Genomic DNA, 15,757 nt, shown 5'->3' on the forward strand with positions numbered 1-15,757 from the left:
TTAATTTTTATTTTATTTTTTTTAAAAAAAAATATTTTATTTTACAAATTTTATTTATTTTATATAATGTTAAAAATATTTTCTTTTTTTTTTAAAAAAAATATTTTTTTTAATATTATTAAAAAAAAATAAACAAATTTAGTTTAAGATGTAAATACATAATTTTTTTTGAATTATTATAATATATATAGAATTTATTATAAATTTATGTTTTCTTAACTATAAAATATATATTTTAATTTTAAAATTAATTAAATTTTTGGTTTTTTAGTTAAAGTGAAATCAAATTAAATCTTAACAATTTTTATAAATATTATTATTATTGGATTTATTAAATTTATTAAATATATTAAACTATTCATCATAAATATTATTTTATTATTAATAGGAAAATCTATTAAATTCAATATTTTTCTGTTTCTATTTATTTTAGTTAAAACAATTGTTATTACAATAAAAATTAAATGATTTAAATAAATCAGTATTTTCCTTTTAATTATTTTCTATTTACTTATTATTTTAAAAAGACTTCATAAATTCATTTTCAAATGGATTAATCGCATTTTATTAACTTCCAATCTATTAATGAGTATTTTATGCTTAATCTAAAGTATCTTTATTTTATTAATTCGTCTCTATATTAGAAAAAAAGTTATTAAAAGTTTATGTTTAATATTAGTTTTATTATTATTATTAAGAATTTTATTATTCTTATTACTTATTATATAATTATTAATTATTTGCTTATTGATATTAATTTTTAACTTATTATTACTTCTAATTTTTTATTTCTTAATATTAATTTTTAGTTTATAATTATTATTAATTGTTTGCTTATTTAATTGTTATTTCTTATTAATTTTATAAATTCTATTTATTATTTTTTTAACTATATTTTTTTATTTTTTATATATTAAAAAAAAAATGTTTATTAAATTTCTTTATATATATATAATTAAATATTATTATTTACTTTTAAATATTTTTTAAATATATTTAAGATGGTGTTAATTCATATTTATCTAAACAAAAAATTTTATCTATGTATTTTGATCTTACAAAATCTATTTTATCTTATAATTAGTGTTCTGGATTTGGTTTTTAATTATTTTTTATATTTGATTCATAATATATGTTCGATTTTGAATTTCCTATTTAAAAAAAAATTTATGTCTCTTCTTCAAACCAACTATCTATTTTAAAACTTCTTACACGACTTATTGTTGGTCCTAATTTTCTATGTCCTCCTTTTTTATTATATTTTTTATTAAAAACAAAATAATTAATTTACCTGCACAATCTAAACATATAATAATTCCTAAATCTAATGAACACCAAGAAGGATTTTTTTAATTACAATCAGCACAATAATTATTATTATTTTCTTTTTAAATTATTTATCGAAATATTTATAATTGATTTTCTTCCGTTAATTTTTGTCTTTACATATTTTATTTTTTTTAATTCTTGTCTTGCCAATATATTCTTTTTAATTTTCACAATTTTTTTTTTTTTGAATTTGTTGTAATAATATGAAATTTAAAATTATAATTATTTTTCTTAATTATAATTAAAATTATTATTAAAAATTAAATAGTCATATAGTAAAATTTCATATTATTATTAAAAATATATAAAAAACAATAAAAAATAAAAATATTATTTTATATAAAAATGCTACAATATTTATAAAATATATATATAGAATAAATTATTAAAAATATATCTATATTAAAATTAATTTTATATAATTTTATAGTTCTGATAATATAAAAAAATTAAAAAATAAATATATAATAAAAATAAAATATTATAAAAAAATAATAAAATTAGTTTCAAATTAATTTATTTTTATAAGTAAAACTGATAATAAAAATATTATATTTTGTATAGAAAAAAATTTTAATAATTAAATTTGTTTTTTTTACTTTTATTTTAATTAAAAAAAAATATAAAGTAAAAGTATATATAATAAAAATATTAATATATCAAAATATATACATATATATAAAAATATCTTTTTAAAAAATTATTATTATAATAATTAATAAAAAAAAAAAGTTTCAAATTATATTTTTTTATAATAATAAAAAGACAAAATAAAATTATTTAAATATTATATTAAAAAAAATATACAATGTAAAGAAATTTAATAATTTTAACATATTTGTTTTTAATAAAAATAAAAATTATATAGTATATAAAAAAAGATAAAAATATTTATAAATAATAATATATAAAAAATAAATAATTATTAAATTATTTATATTATATAAAAATAATAATAAGATATTTCTAAATTTCTTTATATTATAAAATTAAACTTTAGCAAAAAATATTATTTAATATTAAGTAAAAAAATAATTAATAATTAATAAAAAAATATATATTTGATATTTTTTAATTTAAATAATATAATATAAATAAAATATGTATAAATTTATATATATGATAAATATATAATTTATATAATTGTATATATTTATATTATATTATATTTACTTATATTTATTTTATATATAATTTATTTATTATATTTATTAATTTTTTTTTTATTTTTTTTTATACTGGATTTTTAAATTTTAATTTCTTAAATTTTTTCATTTTCTTTTTATTTTAATATATTTTATACATTTATTTTTTATATTAAAATCTTAATACAAAAATAATATTTTTTTTTTTTTTTTTAAATATTTTAAATATATTTTGCATTATTATATATAATAATAAAAAAAATTTAAATATTTTGAAACTTAAATTAAAAAATAACTTAATATGTAAAAAAGATTTGATTAAAGATAGTTATCACAATAAATATGCTTATTAAAGTAAAGTTATTAATAAACATTAGATACATATGATGAAAACATAAAATTTCACACAGATCGGTAAATAATTTTTTAAATAATTTTTTTTATTTTTAACAAATATATTTAAAAAAGTGTTAGTGAAAGAGACTTGCATGAATTTAGAGAATTTTTAGATAATTTAAAGCGTGAAAATCTTGATAAAATAAAATTATTTTATGGAAAATTGCTGTAAACTAAGGATGAGAGTTTTAATTATTACAATTAGGATAATTAGTAGTCATGCGGCTAATTAATATCTGATAGAAATCAAATTTATAATGATTTATTATAGGAGTTCGAGATTCAAAAAGTAAAAGATGAACGAATTGAAGTTTTAAATAATTTTATTGTTGAAACTAATTTCGTATAAAGAAAATAATAGAAATTTTTTAAAATTTGGAAAGATCATCATATAAGATAATAATAAAAAAAAAATGTAAAATAATTATTTATATTTTTTTTATATATAATTTTATAGTTGAAAAGATTTTTAGATAATAGATATTTAAATAAATTAAATGATAAATCATTTTAATCATGGAGAAAGTATTTTTTATTTAATTTTTTATTTTAAAATAATTTAGTTATTCATATAAAATTGCTTATTAAAACAAAATATTTAAAAATTCAGAAAACGATGTTAATACGTTCAATAAAAGTAAAAATATTAAAAAATATAAAAATATAAATATATAAATATATAAATATATAAATAAAATATAAATATATATATATATATTTTATTATAGGTTATTTGGATATTATATAAACTCTTAAAAACGAGATTCAAAAAGTTGATGATTAAATTAATTCAAAAAGAAATTAAAAAACTTAACTTGCATATACTTTAAGTAAATGCTTAATGAAAACAATTTCTAGTTTATCATAAGAAGTTGTTAGCTTAAATAAATTTGCTACATAATCAAAGTAATAATAATAAATCGATATGACAGAAACTCAGGAATGTATATAAGAAATGAATGAATTTATTAATTAAAAATATTCAGGTTATTTTTTATTTATTAAATAATAAATATATTTTTATTTATTTATATTGTTTTCATTTTTTTTTAAAAAAAATTAGATATTAAAAATATTAAGAAAATTTATAATGATGAGAATGATTTGTAAAGAAGAGATTCTAAAAAAATTGGAAGTTTAATTACCTTTTAATAATATAATAATACTAATTCATTAAATTAAATTAATTTAAATGAAGCTCATTGATGATATATTTATTATAAATTAAATAAAATAGTTTATTTATTTTTTAACATAATATATATTTATTTTTTATTTTTTTTATATTTCTTTATATATATTAAGATTTTTTTAACTAAATAATTTTTTATTATTATTAATTCTAATTAAATAAAGAAGTATATATCTTATGCCAATTCGTATTTAAAATGATTCTTTTTATATATTTTATATAAAATAAAATATTACTTAAAAATAATAATATAATTTAATAAAAATACAATAATAAATTAAAGTGTATATTTTTATCCTTTTTATATTAATTTATAATATCAACTTTAATAAATAAAAAATATCAAATAAAATTAAATAAATAATACTAAACAAAACAAAAAAATGGAATAATTAAAAGAAATGCTTTAAAAAACATATAAAGGAAAAAATCAAAAGCAAATAAAAGCCGCCGAAAAAAATTTAAGATTATAATCAGAAAATCCCGAATTTTTTAAAAACCTTTTATAACTAGCAAAAGATGAATAAAGTATAATAAAATACAAAAAAAAAAAAAAACAATATAAATATAAATATAAAAAAAAGATGAATTAAGAAATGCTTCAATTGTATATATTTAAACATATATAAAACAAAAAATATCGGGAAAAAAAATGGATTAAGAAACTTAAAAATATATATTGGAATCATTAATCATTTAAATTAAAGAAAAAGGAATAACTAATTAAAATAAATTGAATTTAAGTAAAGGTATACAAATTTTACTGGCAGAAAATCGTTTAAATTTTTAACTTTTGAATGAGATTTTAGGATATATATAAATTAGTAAAGAACTTAAAAGTAATGATTTAATTTCTAATTTTATTATTTTAAGCTGCCTTATTGGGTCTATCAAAAATAAAGACTATTTAAATGTTATTTAAGAAAATGTTCTGGATGTATTAGGGGGTATAGGTAACTTTTTTTTGGGATAAATAAGGGAGTTTAAATAGGAGTTTATTCTTTAGAACTCCGATTTGTTAAATTATTGGAGTAAATGTTAAAAATAGGTATTTTTAAAGATGAAATTGTATAAAAATATAGGGAAAATGTTTTAATTAGAGGCTATTTTTATATAAATAAAGGAATATTTTAGTGTTTTTGAAAAAATAAACGACTGTTTAAAAATAAAATAATATTTATAGACAAAAATAAATCTATTAAAAAGCTTCAATTTTTTAAGTGAATAAGTTTTAGAAGAAAAAAAAGAAAATTTAAGCATTTTTGGAGAAATGATAATTTTAGGAATAAATTTAATAAGTAAAATTTTAATGGAAAATAATGTAAATGAAAAAAAAATACAAAATTTATTAATTTAAAATTGTAAATTAATTCTAATGGGAAATGAAAAAGATGTAAACTTTTTTATAAATTTTGATGGAAAAAAATTATTCGAATTTATTATTTTCCCTTTGTTACTATTTAAAAATAATGATGATGATTTTAACGATATCGATTTTATAGAATTTGTATAAAAATCTAATGATATTGTTTAAGGAGATGTATAAATAAAAAAAAAATATATATATAACATAAATATATATAAATATAAATATATATATTTATATTTATATTTAATATATTTATATTTATATTTATATTTATATTTATATTTCTAAATAATTTTTTGTTAGTCTAGTATTAATTTATAATGTATTTCAATTAAGTTACTTAAAAGCTTTTGCAATTTTATACCGTAATTTGATGTATTTTGCTGTTTTAAGGCTTTTGAAATTGTTGAGAATTTTTTTTTAGGGAATATTAATAATAATTTTTATTATTAATAATTTAATAAAGTAAGTGTTTTGGAAAATGGATTTTTAGTTTTAGCTAGTTTATGCTAGTTTATCGGAAAAAAAAATGAAATTTTTTAAATGTTTGAAGCATTTTTTAATAAATATGAAAGTATATTATTTAATGAAATCAAATAGGGTAAATATATATATATATATTCATTTATATATATAATTATATTTTTTTTAGATATTTTAATTTGTAGAATAATATTATTATTAAAGTAATATTTAATATAAGAAAAAATTTCTAATGTAACAATTAATGATGTTTTTTATAAAAAAAGCATTGATTTTATATTAAAAAATATAAATAATGAAAAAAATATAATATTAGAATATTAATCTATTGATTCTTTATAAAAAATAATGGCCTAAATGTGCGAAAAAAATAAATAATTGGTTAATTATGTTTTTCTTTTTTACTTAATTAAATTTAAAACGGTTAAAAATAAGTCTTTTTTTTAAATTAATTGATAAACTAATAAATAAATATAAGATTATTTTCTTAACTCTTCAAAATTTAAATTTGTGTCTATAGTTGATTTCATTTTAGATTTTATAGGAAAAAGAAAATATATAAATTAGGATTTAGTGCTGGTAAATATTATGCTCTTTGTTTTTATAGTAAAATATTAATTTAGAAAATTGTTTTGGATAAATTAGTCATTTATTTTCTGCTAATTTAACATAGAATTAAGAAATTTAGGCTAATTTATTATAAATAATGAACTAAATAATGGTTTTTAGGAAAGAAGTTCCTGTTATTTTTTTCAGTATAATCGAAGGATATTTTTAGAGCTTTGGAAAGATCAGTAATAAATTTTAGAATAGTGAGGCATATAATAATCTAATCGATTTTTTTAAAAACTTAGTTTTATTTTAATCTTCGAATTTAAATTTTTTGGAAAAAAATTTAAATCTTTTCGAAAATATTATAGAATTTGTTTTTTAGAGAATTATTTTTTAAGAAACTCAAAATGAAAGTTTAAAGGCTGACTGCTTCTTTTTTATATAGATTTTTTTTTAGAAGTATTTTAATTATTTAGATGAAAAAATGATAAAAATTATATACGAAAACACATAAAAAATTATGCAATAAATAAATTCGTTCAATTTCTACTTTATTTAAAGTAGAATTTTAGGAGTATTCTAAAGCTCGATTATATGTAATGTAGAAAAATCAATTTGTATTTTATAATCAATGGATATTCTATATAGTTTTTTAAATGTTATAACTTAGAAAACTAATATTTATGTTAGATAATATGATAGAAAAGTAAATTGATATATATATATATAAATATAAATATATATACATATATATATAATATATATATATATATATATATATATATATATATATATATATATATTATAAATATTAGATTGCATTAGTCTGTATATGTAAATTAATTTTATAAGGAAATTTTTAACTTAATTAAATTGTAAGTTTTTTGAATTTAGGTATTGATTTGTTGAAAAAATAAAGTGAAGTTTAAATTAAGAAATAATATAAATAAGAAGAAATTTTATGTTAGAATAATAAAAAAACTAAATAAAAAAAAGAATAATTAAATGAAGATTTTATAGATTTAGAAAATAAAGAAAATATTTAAAATGATTAAGAATATGATGTGAATTTGGTTATTTTTAATAATATCGATTTATCTCTTATTGTAAATTATATAATTATTATTTAAAAAATAAAATAAAAATATAAATAAATATTAGAAACAAGATAAAAATAAATTTAAACAAGAATTATAACCTTTTAATGAAATTAACGAATTCGAGTTTTTTAAATAAAGTGTTTTGTTTATGAAAAATTAAAATGAAACTGTATTTTATTAAATAATTAATCTATTAGGAAAAGAATAGTAAGAACATCTTAGATTTTTAATTAATTTGTAAAATGTTTAAGTGGGAGATTAAAATTTAGTTAGGGTTATTTATAAATGCAAAAGAAAGTAGAATTGATAATATTTTTTTTAATATTTTGTTGAAATTTTTTATTTTAATTTAATAATATTTTTGTTTTTAATATATTTTTTGTTTTATTTCAAAATATATTACATAATTATATTTTATTAATTAATATTTTTTTTATCAAAGTTTTTAAAATAAATGAAATAATTTTCATTTTCTATTGAAGTTCCTTTAAGTTTAGAAGTATTTAAAATTAATTATTTTTATTTTTTACGAAGTTAAAATTAATAAAAACCATTTTTTTGTTAATTTAATAAAAATAAAAGCAAATATAAATAGGATAATAATATATTGATTATGTAATAGATTTTGATATATAATAATCTTAATAAGAAAGGGTCATTTTTAATGAAAAAGTAAAATAAATATAAAAAAAAATATTATATATATTAAAATATAAAAGAACTTAGAACAAAAAGCATATATTTTATGTTAATAACTTCCTACTCTCTTTAAAAAAATATTAGAAAATAAATCAATATAAATATTTTAATAGAAAACATATAATTAATATAATTATACATCTAATTATAAAGTTAAAAAGTATTTAAATTGATATTTTTATATTTTTTACAGTTTTAATAATTTCCCTTTGTCGAAATAACAACAAATTCGAAAGTAATTAAAGGAAATTATATGCCTGATGGCATAGATCCTAATGTAAATATAAACAAAATATTAAAAAAAAAATAATAAAAAAAGAATTTATATATAGATGTAATAAATGATAACATAGAGTAATTTAAAGGATACGAATATCAAGTATAATAAAGTTTATGTAAGTAATTTAATTTAAAAAAACTGAAAACTGGCAATAATAATAGAAAAATAATATAAATACTATAATAAAAACAATATAAATAAAAATAATAGATTATGATTAAATATAAAATAATAATCATGTAATAATATATTAAAAAAATAAAAAAAAATATAAACATTATATATATATATATATATATTTATATATTTATATATATATATATATATATTTATATATATTATTTTAATATATATATTTTTTTATATATAGTTACCTGAATGCATTTTAGATTTTATAAAAAAATATTATATTTATTACTATAAATCTATGTTAATTACATATTAAAGATGGAAAAATTTAAACGAATTAGAATTATAAAAAAAACAAAAATAATTATTAAATTTTCAACCTAAATTATTAAAAAAAATTCCTTAAATATTTAATATAAAAATTGATACTTTTTTTTAATTTTTAAAAGATACTAATTATAATAGGTATTTTATTTTATATTAACTTAGACTAAATAAATATATATATATATAAAAACCAGTATTTTAAAAAGTTAAAATCGACTTTTTTAGGAAAACTCATTATAATCATAACTTACTTAAAAAACAATGAAAAAAAATGAAGGTTTTAATAGTGAATATAGATAAATTTTGGATAAAAATAGTGATTCATCTTCAGAAATTATAATTAAAAGAAATATTATAAGAAAAAAAGAAGGTTTTATTCTGAAAAAAGGAGACGGACCATTAGATTATGATTGGAATTTAAGATATTTAGTTATAGATTGTGAAAATTTAATTTATTTTAAAAATTAAAATGATAATGAACCTAGAGGCTATATAAGATTAAAAGACTGCTAAATTTCTAAAATTATAAACATAGAGAAAGTATTAATAAATATATGTATATGTATATGTATATGTATATGTATATGTATATGTATATTATATATATATATATATATATATATCTATATATATATATATATATTTATATATATATATATTTATATTTACATTTACATATTAATAAATAATATTATATGCATTTTTTTTAGGAAAGAGATTTAGCATTTTATATTGAAAACAATTAGAATTAAAAAAAATATTATTTTAGTGGAGTAACTAAAGAAGAAAATGAAAAATGGCATTCTGAAATATCTAAAATAATAAAAAATAACAATAATGTATAAAATATATTAATAAATACTAAACTAAATAGTTTTAAAATACATTAAAAATAATAGAATTAATAATAATAAGAACACAAATCAAATCAAAAAGATTAAAATAATAATGAAGATTAAAAATTTGTATTTATAATTATAATTAAAAATATATTATTAAAAATAATATGTTTATTTAAATTACTATATATATATATTATATATATATATTTATATATATATTTATATTTATACTTATATTTTTTACTTTAATATATCTATTTTTATAATATATGTTTTTATTTATATAATAAAATAGTATAAAGAATATGATAAATAAAATTTTCCAGAAGAATTATTACCTTAAAAACATATTTTTTAAACATTATAAAAAAGTTTAAATAATAGTTAAACTGATGAAAGTTCTATTTGGACTTTAAATAAATTTCGAAATGGTGTTAGAATATATTAAAATAACCTCTAAACAACATAGAATAAAAATGAAAATATTTTATTTAACAAATATACTTTTTTTATTATTTTTTTCGGAATATTATTGTTTTATTTCATAAAAAATATTATTTTTTTGAGTGTATTAATAGTTTTAATATTTTCGTTTTTTTATAAGAAAATTTTAATCAGTTAAAAACTTAATTCTAAATAATAAAATGAGATTGTGGCTAAAATTTATGTAAATTAGGAAGGATTTATTATTTTTGGATAGTTAAAAAATCTTTCTTTTAAAAAGTAAATAGATTTTCATTTAAATAGTTATTAAAAAATATAATCTTGTGAATAAAAAAAGGAATAAAAGAAATAAAAAAGTAAAAATTTTTCAGGCGAATATAATTTTAAAGGAAATAATGAAGATTTTTAAACAAAATTAAGTGGGAAAATTCACCGTTTTTCTTATTAAAATAATTATTTTGTAGTTTATTAAATGGTTAATTAGAAATTTTAAATGAGCGAAATATTCCTTATAGAACATATATCGGAGAATAGATCTAGTTTAAAATATTTTTGTCAAATAAATTGTGGAAAATTAAAAGAAAAAATAGGTTTTTTTATTTATAAAGTAATAATAATATATATATATTTATAGGGAAAATATTAGTAAAACGAACTTAATAATTGGCTGTTTTATCTGAAATTTTAAACGAATAAAAAATAAATTAATTTTAAAGAAAAATCTCTATAAAAGATAATATTCCCCATTAAATAATTTAACAATAATAAAACGAAATTTCTTTAAAAAGCAATAACTTATAGTAGAAATTTTAAGACTTCTAAAAATAAATACAAATTGTTTAAAAATTATAAGATAATGACACTTCTCATCTAAAAAAAACCCATTTAGACACAAGAAAGCCAGGCTATAAAAGAGTAAAAGAAGGAGGAATAGGTTGTTTTAATCAGGAAGAAATTAAAAGCCAAGAAGGCTTGGTTATGGAGTTAATTTAAAAAGTCGGGAAGTAACTTATAGAAGGAAAAGATGTAGTTTCAGTTAGTTTACCTGTAAGAATATTTGAACCTAGGAGTACTATAGAAAGAATATGCGATAATTGGGCTTTTATGCCTATATATTTAAGAATGGCGGCTAACACTAAAGTATTATATAATTTATATTTATAAATATATATTTTTTAAAGGATTAATTAGAAAGATTTAAACTTACTATTAGTTACGCTGTAGCAGGTCTACATAATGCTTGTAAATAAATGAAACCTTTCAACCCGATTTTAGGTGAGACTTTTTAAGGGTTTTGGCCTGATGGAACTTCTATATGTATTGAGCATACAAGGTCTTTTTTTATTTTGTTTTTTAAATATAAATTTATATTTATATATACAGTCATCATCCGCCTATATCACATTTTTATGTTGAAGATTAATAGAAGAAATTTTCTTATTTTGGATATTATGAATATAAAGCAAGATTGAAAGGTGCTAATTCAGTATTAGGAAGCTAAGATGGACCTAATCATGTATTATTTTATGATGGATAGGAAATTATTTTTAGGTAAAATACATATGATATATATATATATATATATATATATATATATATATTTATATATTTATATATATTTATCTTTTTTAGTTATCCTCCATGTAAAATAACAGGACTTTTATATGGAACAAGAGTATTAGAATGGTTCGATTAAATGGTTTTTAGGGATGAAAAAAATGACTTGGAGTGTATTTTGAGTTTTGAATAGCCTGGAGGTTATTTTTATAAAGCTTAGAACCCTACGGACTTTTTTATAGGTTAAATTAGGAAGATTTCGGATAAAAATAATATTATTTGTGAAGTAAAAGGGTCTTGGTTAGATTATTTAATGTTTGATGGAAAAAAATACTGGGATATTGAGATTGTTGAACCTGCAGGGGTTATTTGGGTTGATAAACCTTTAAGTTCAGATTGCAGATATAGATAAGATTTAATTTTTTTAGCTTAAAAAGACCTTGAACAAGCTTAAGAATGGAAAACTAGATTAGAAGTTATTTAAAGACATGATAGGAAATTAAGAAATGATAATAATAATAAAAAATGATTATAATTATGATATATTATTTATATTTAATTATTTTTATATATATTTTTTTTTATAATATATTTATTTATATTTTCATGATTTTTATAATTATTTAAGTTTTAATTCTCCAAAAAAATTTTTTATTATCAAATGTATTTGCTCAAGTAATTATTATTTAGTGGCTTTTTCCGTCCAGTTTATAAATTTTACAAAATCAAAAATATTGTTTGAGCTTTCAAGAAAAGACTTGAAGTTTATTTTTATGTTTTTTTAATCGAAAATATTATTACTTAACATAGATAATAAAATAAGTAAGGCAGATCTCAATATATATGTAGTTTGGAGTTAATTTTCACATTTTTTACCTACTTAATAGGCGATTTTAAATACATGATTTAAAGCTAGTCTTATAGGAGTTTTTAATTATTTTTAATAATCGCTTTCTATAATTTCTTTAGTGATTACTTGCCTTATATCTTCAGAGTCTATATCGTTTTCTTTATCTATTCCGTAATAAAAAATCGCAAATTTTACCAGCCATTCATGTATATCTCTTTTTAATTTGCCTTTTAATAATAAGCATGATTAAGTATTTAGGAAGTCTTTAAAATCTTATAAATTAAATATATTGTTGTTTTATTCTAGTGAATTTAATAGTCTTTTGGCATAGAAAATAAGTAGTTTTGCCAAAAGGTAGTTTAGGACGGATTATGTGGATTAGTTTAAGTTTAATTATTATAATGAATACATTGTATTTTCTAAAATGTTATATATCCCGATTTCATATAAATATATTTAAGTGTGATTTTCGAAATATTATTCGCCTTTTATTATTAACTTCGTTTTTAATTGGTTATCCATAAAATTCATATTTAAAGACAATTAACTTGTTTATTATAAATAACTTTATCTTTTATATTCATCTGTAGATAATGTATTCATTTTTAACGTTATGGGTTAACTAATTTTGCATATATATATATATTTATAAATATTAATATATATTTTTTTATTTTTAATGCATATAAATATAAAAAATACACTTCATCTTCTTCTTCACAATTTAAATCATATTAAGTTTATTAATATCGTGAATGTGAAAAATTATTATTACTTATAGAATTTATTTCTGATGAAATGGATTTTATTGATGACTCTTCTTTTATATAGTTTTTTGTAGGGGGGAGTATAAATGAACATTAATATATTGCTTTAGGACCAGGAATGCGAATGTTTTTTATTTGTTGATCATTACACATTTATATTTTTTAGATTTTTATGTGTGGAGATTCGTCTGAATTTATATCTAAAAAGTCATCGTCATTGATCATTTATATGTAATTTTAATTATTTTCACTTTTTATATGTGTTTCTTGATTATTTATTTGTTATTTAATATATATGTTTTTTATTATATATTTTTAATTTTTATTTTTTATTAATTTAATTATAAAATTTAAAAATATTTTATAAAGTTTATTCTATTTTTTTATTTTTATTTTCTTTGTAACTTAAAAAAAAAAAACTCAATAAACAAAATAATATTACATTATATATTTTTAATTGTATTTTTTTAATTGTTAATTTTTTAGAAAAAAATATCTTTTAAACAAAAATATTACTATATAAAAATTATAAAATCAAATATAAATATAATAATAATAATTATAATTTAATAATAAATAATATATGTATATAAATTATAAAATTAAATTAATAAAAAAATTAAATATAGAATATTTATATATATCTATATCATATATTAAATATAAAAAAAATTGTAAAATATTATTATACATATATAAAATTTTAATAATTTTATTTCATTTTATAGTCTTTTTAGTTAAATACTATTATTTAAGATATAAAAAATTATATTTTATTTTATTTTTAATAATTTTTTCTCGATTAAAATTAAATAATTATAAAATATTAATATTAATTCGAAAATTAAAGATAATTTTTTTTTTATAAAATTAAAATTAAAATTTATTATATTTTTCTTATTTTATATATTTTTTAGAAATTATATTTTAAAAAAATAATATATAAAAAATATAATTATCTTTTTTTTGAATTAATAATAATTAAAAAACATATATTTTATTTTTATATATATTTATAATAAATAATAATTTTAAATTAGTTTATAATAATTTTATTCTTTAAAAAAATATTAGTTTAAAGAAAAAAATTATTTAATTCTTAAATTTATAAATTATTATTAGACATTATAACAAAATAATTTTTTTATAAATATATGTATTTTAAAATAAATATATTAATGAATAAATAAACAAAATAAAAAATATTAATTTATATTTAAATTATTATTTATTATATTTTTTTATTTAAATACTTTTTTTAATTAGTCATTTTATATATATTAGTAAAATTATTGATATATAAAGCAACTCTTGTTATATTTATGAAAATTTAAATTTCTCTAAATATTATATATATATTTATAAATAATAAAATAGAAAAATATTAATTTAAGGGAAAATATATTTCTATATAAATTATAAACAAAATAATATAGAATATTTTTATTCAGTGTAGATTCTAGTCCTCTTTAATTATTATTAAAAATATTTTTATAGTAATAAAATATCTTCTTTTTTTATAGATATTAATTAATTTTTATATAAAATTAAATTATTTAAATAATGAATAGAGAAATTATTGTTATAAAATACTTTAAATTAAAAAAAAATCAAAGAAAATAATAAAATATTAAAATAAATAACACTTTATATAATAAAGATTTAAAAAAAATATATAAATTTAATATTTTATAAAGGATTTTAAAAATATAAAAAAATTAAAATAAAAAAATATATAAAAATAAAATAAAAAAACTAAAAATATAATTATAATTATAAAATAAATAAAAAAAAAAAATATAAAATTAACATCAAATTAATCATATAATTATTTATTACATAACATAAAAAAAACTATATTTAATATAATAATAATTAAATAATATTTAGTTTATATAATAAAAAAATATTAATTATTTAACTTTACAATAAAATTATAAAAATGTTAATTAAATATAAAAAATAATTGAAAATAATTTATAAAATATAATTTAAATTTTCTATTTTATTAAAAATATTTAAATAATATATAAATAAAAAATTACGTGTAAAAAATAATTGATTAGATGAATTTATAAGTTTTAAAACAAATTATTTAATATATATATGATTAAAAATAAAATAAAATATAAAAATATATAATAAATAAATAAAAATATATTAATATTAAAATATATAAATTATATTTAATTTTTTATTTATTTATATATATATTTTATTTTTTATATATAAATCTATATTTTTATAAATATATATTAATTTATATATTAAATTAGAAAATTAATTAATTTTTTTT

At 14.1% G+C, this 15,757-nt stretch overlaps 1 protein-coding gene across 1 annotated transcript, besides 53 other annotated features; it reads left to right on the top strand. All coding sequences in view use genetic code 6, as the record gives it.

The window, feature by feature from the left end:
* Positions 1-673: 673 nt before the first annotated feature.
* Positions 674-735: a microsatellite.
* Positions 731-770: a microsatellite.
* A 999-nt stretch (positions 771-1,769) lies between these two features.
* Positions 1,770-1,830: a microsatellite.
* Positions 1,780-1,820: a microsatellite.
* Positions 1,781-1,824: a microsatellite.
* Positions 1,831-1,964: 134 nt separating the features above from the next.
* Positions 1,965-2,017: a microsatellite.
* Positions 2,018-2,198: 181 nt separating this feature from the next.
* Positions 2,199-2,252: a microsatellite.
* Positions 2,253-2,342: 90 nt separating this feature from the next.
* Positions 2,343-2,385: a microsatellite.
* Positions 2,386-2,428: 43 nt separating this feature from the next.
* Positions 2,429-2,462: a microsatellite.
* Positions 2,463-2,475: 13 nt separating this feature from the next.
* Positions 2,476-2,552: a microsatellite.
* Positions 2,478-2,547: a microsatellite.
* Positions 2,483-2,540: a microsatellite.
* Positions 2,486-2,541: a microsatellite.
* Positions 2,553-2,750: 198 nt separating the features above from the next.
* Positions 2,751-2,785: a microsatellite.
* A 104-nt stretch (positions 2,786-2,889) lies between these two features.
* Positions 2,890-2,914: a microsatellite.
* A 587-nt stretch (positions 2,915-3,501) lies between these two features.
* Positions 3,502-3,579: a microsatellite.
* Positions 3,509-3,577: a microsatellite.
* Positions 3,509-3,579: a microsatellite.
* Positions 3,524-3,587: a microsatellite.
* Positions 3,532-3,588: a microsatellite.
* A 682-nt stretch (positions 3,589-4,270) lies between these two features.
* Positions 4,271-4,326: a microsatellite.
* Positions 4,300-4,343: a microsatellite.
* Positions 4,344-4,391: 48 nt separating this feature from the next.
* Positions 4,392-4,438: a microsatellite.
* A 1,181-nt stretch (positions 4,439-5,619) lies between these two features.
* Positions 5,620-5,713: a microsatellite.
* Positions 5,639-5,715: a microsatellite.
* Positions 5,653-5,715: a microsatellite.
* A 144-nt stretch (positions 5,716-5,859) lies between these two features.
* Positions 5,860-5,890: a microsatellite.
* An 895-nt stretch (positions 5,891-6,785) lies between these two features.
* Positions 6,786-6,826: a microsatellite.
* A 354-nt stretch (positions 6,827-7,180) lies between these two features.
* Positions 7,181-7,278: a microsatellite.
* A 636-nt stretch (positions 7,279-7,914) lies between these two features.
* Positions 7,915-7,952: a microsatellite.
* An 871-nt stretch (positions 7,953-8,823) lies between these two features.
* Positions 8,824-8,901: a microsatellite.
* A 650-nt stretch (positions 8,902-9,551) lies between these two features.
* Positions 9,552-9,666: a microsatellite.
* A 358-nt stretch (positions 9,667-10,024) lies between these two features.
* Positions 10,025-10,073: a microsatellite.
* Positions 10,025-10,129: a microsatellite.
* Positions 10,026-10,122: a microsatellite.
* Positions 10,027-10,082: a microsatellite.
* A 1,136-nt stretch (positions 10,130-11,265) lies between the features above and the next one.
* Positions 11,266-12,373, top strand: IMG5_049830 (PH domain protein; the record flags this gene model as incomplete). Its single annotated transcript, XM_004037484.1, has 4 exons — positions 11,266-11,427; positions 11,469-11,620; positions 11,671-11,838; positions 11,920-12,373. 4 exons carry the CDS (start codon positions 11,266-11,268, stop codon positions 12,371-12,373), a joined length of 936 nt encoding a protein of 311 aa, XP_004037532.1.
* Positions 11,848-11,906: a microsatellite.
* A 19-nt stretch (positions 12,374-12,392) lies between the features above and the next one.
* Positions 12,393-12,446: a microsatellite.
* A 1,307-nt stretch (positions 12,447-13,753) lies between these two features.
* Positions 13,754-13,796: a microsatellite.
* A 115-nt stretch (positions 13,797-13,911) lies between these two features.
* Positions 13,912-13,946: a microsatellite.
* Positions 13,947-13,984: 38 nt separating this feature from the next.
* Positions 13,985-14,089: a microsatellite.
* Positions 13,999-14,045: a microsatellite.
* A 1,074-nt stretch (positions 14,090-15,163) lies between the features above and the next one.
* Positions 15,164-15,266: a microsatellite.
* Positions 15,165-15,266: a microsatellite.
* Positions 15,166-15,267: a microsatellite.
* Positions 15,171-15,261: a microsatellite.
* Positions 15,268-15,558: 291 nt separating the features above from the next.
* Positions 15,559-15,647: a microsatellite.
* Positions 15,573-15,627: a microsatellite.
* Positions 15,576-15,642: a microsatellite.
* Positions 15,583-15,647: a microsatellite.
* Positions 15,643-15,707: a microsatellite.
* Positions 15,654-15,718: a microsatellite.
* Positions 15,663-15,729: a microsatellite.
* The last annotated feature ends 28 nt before the right edge of the window (positions 15,730-15,757 follow it).

Source organism: Ichthyophthirius multifiliis (assembly GCF_000220395.1).
Source record: "Ichthyophthirius multifiliis unplaced genomic scaffold scaff_1120509250132, whole genome shotgun sequence".
Taxonomy (NCBI): Eukaryota; Ciliophora; class Oligohymenophorea; order Hymenostomatida; genus Ichthyophthirius; species Ichthyophthirius multifiliis.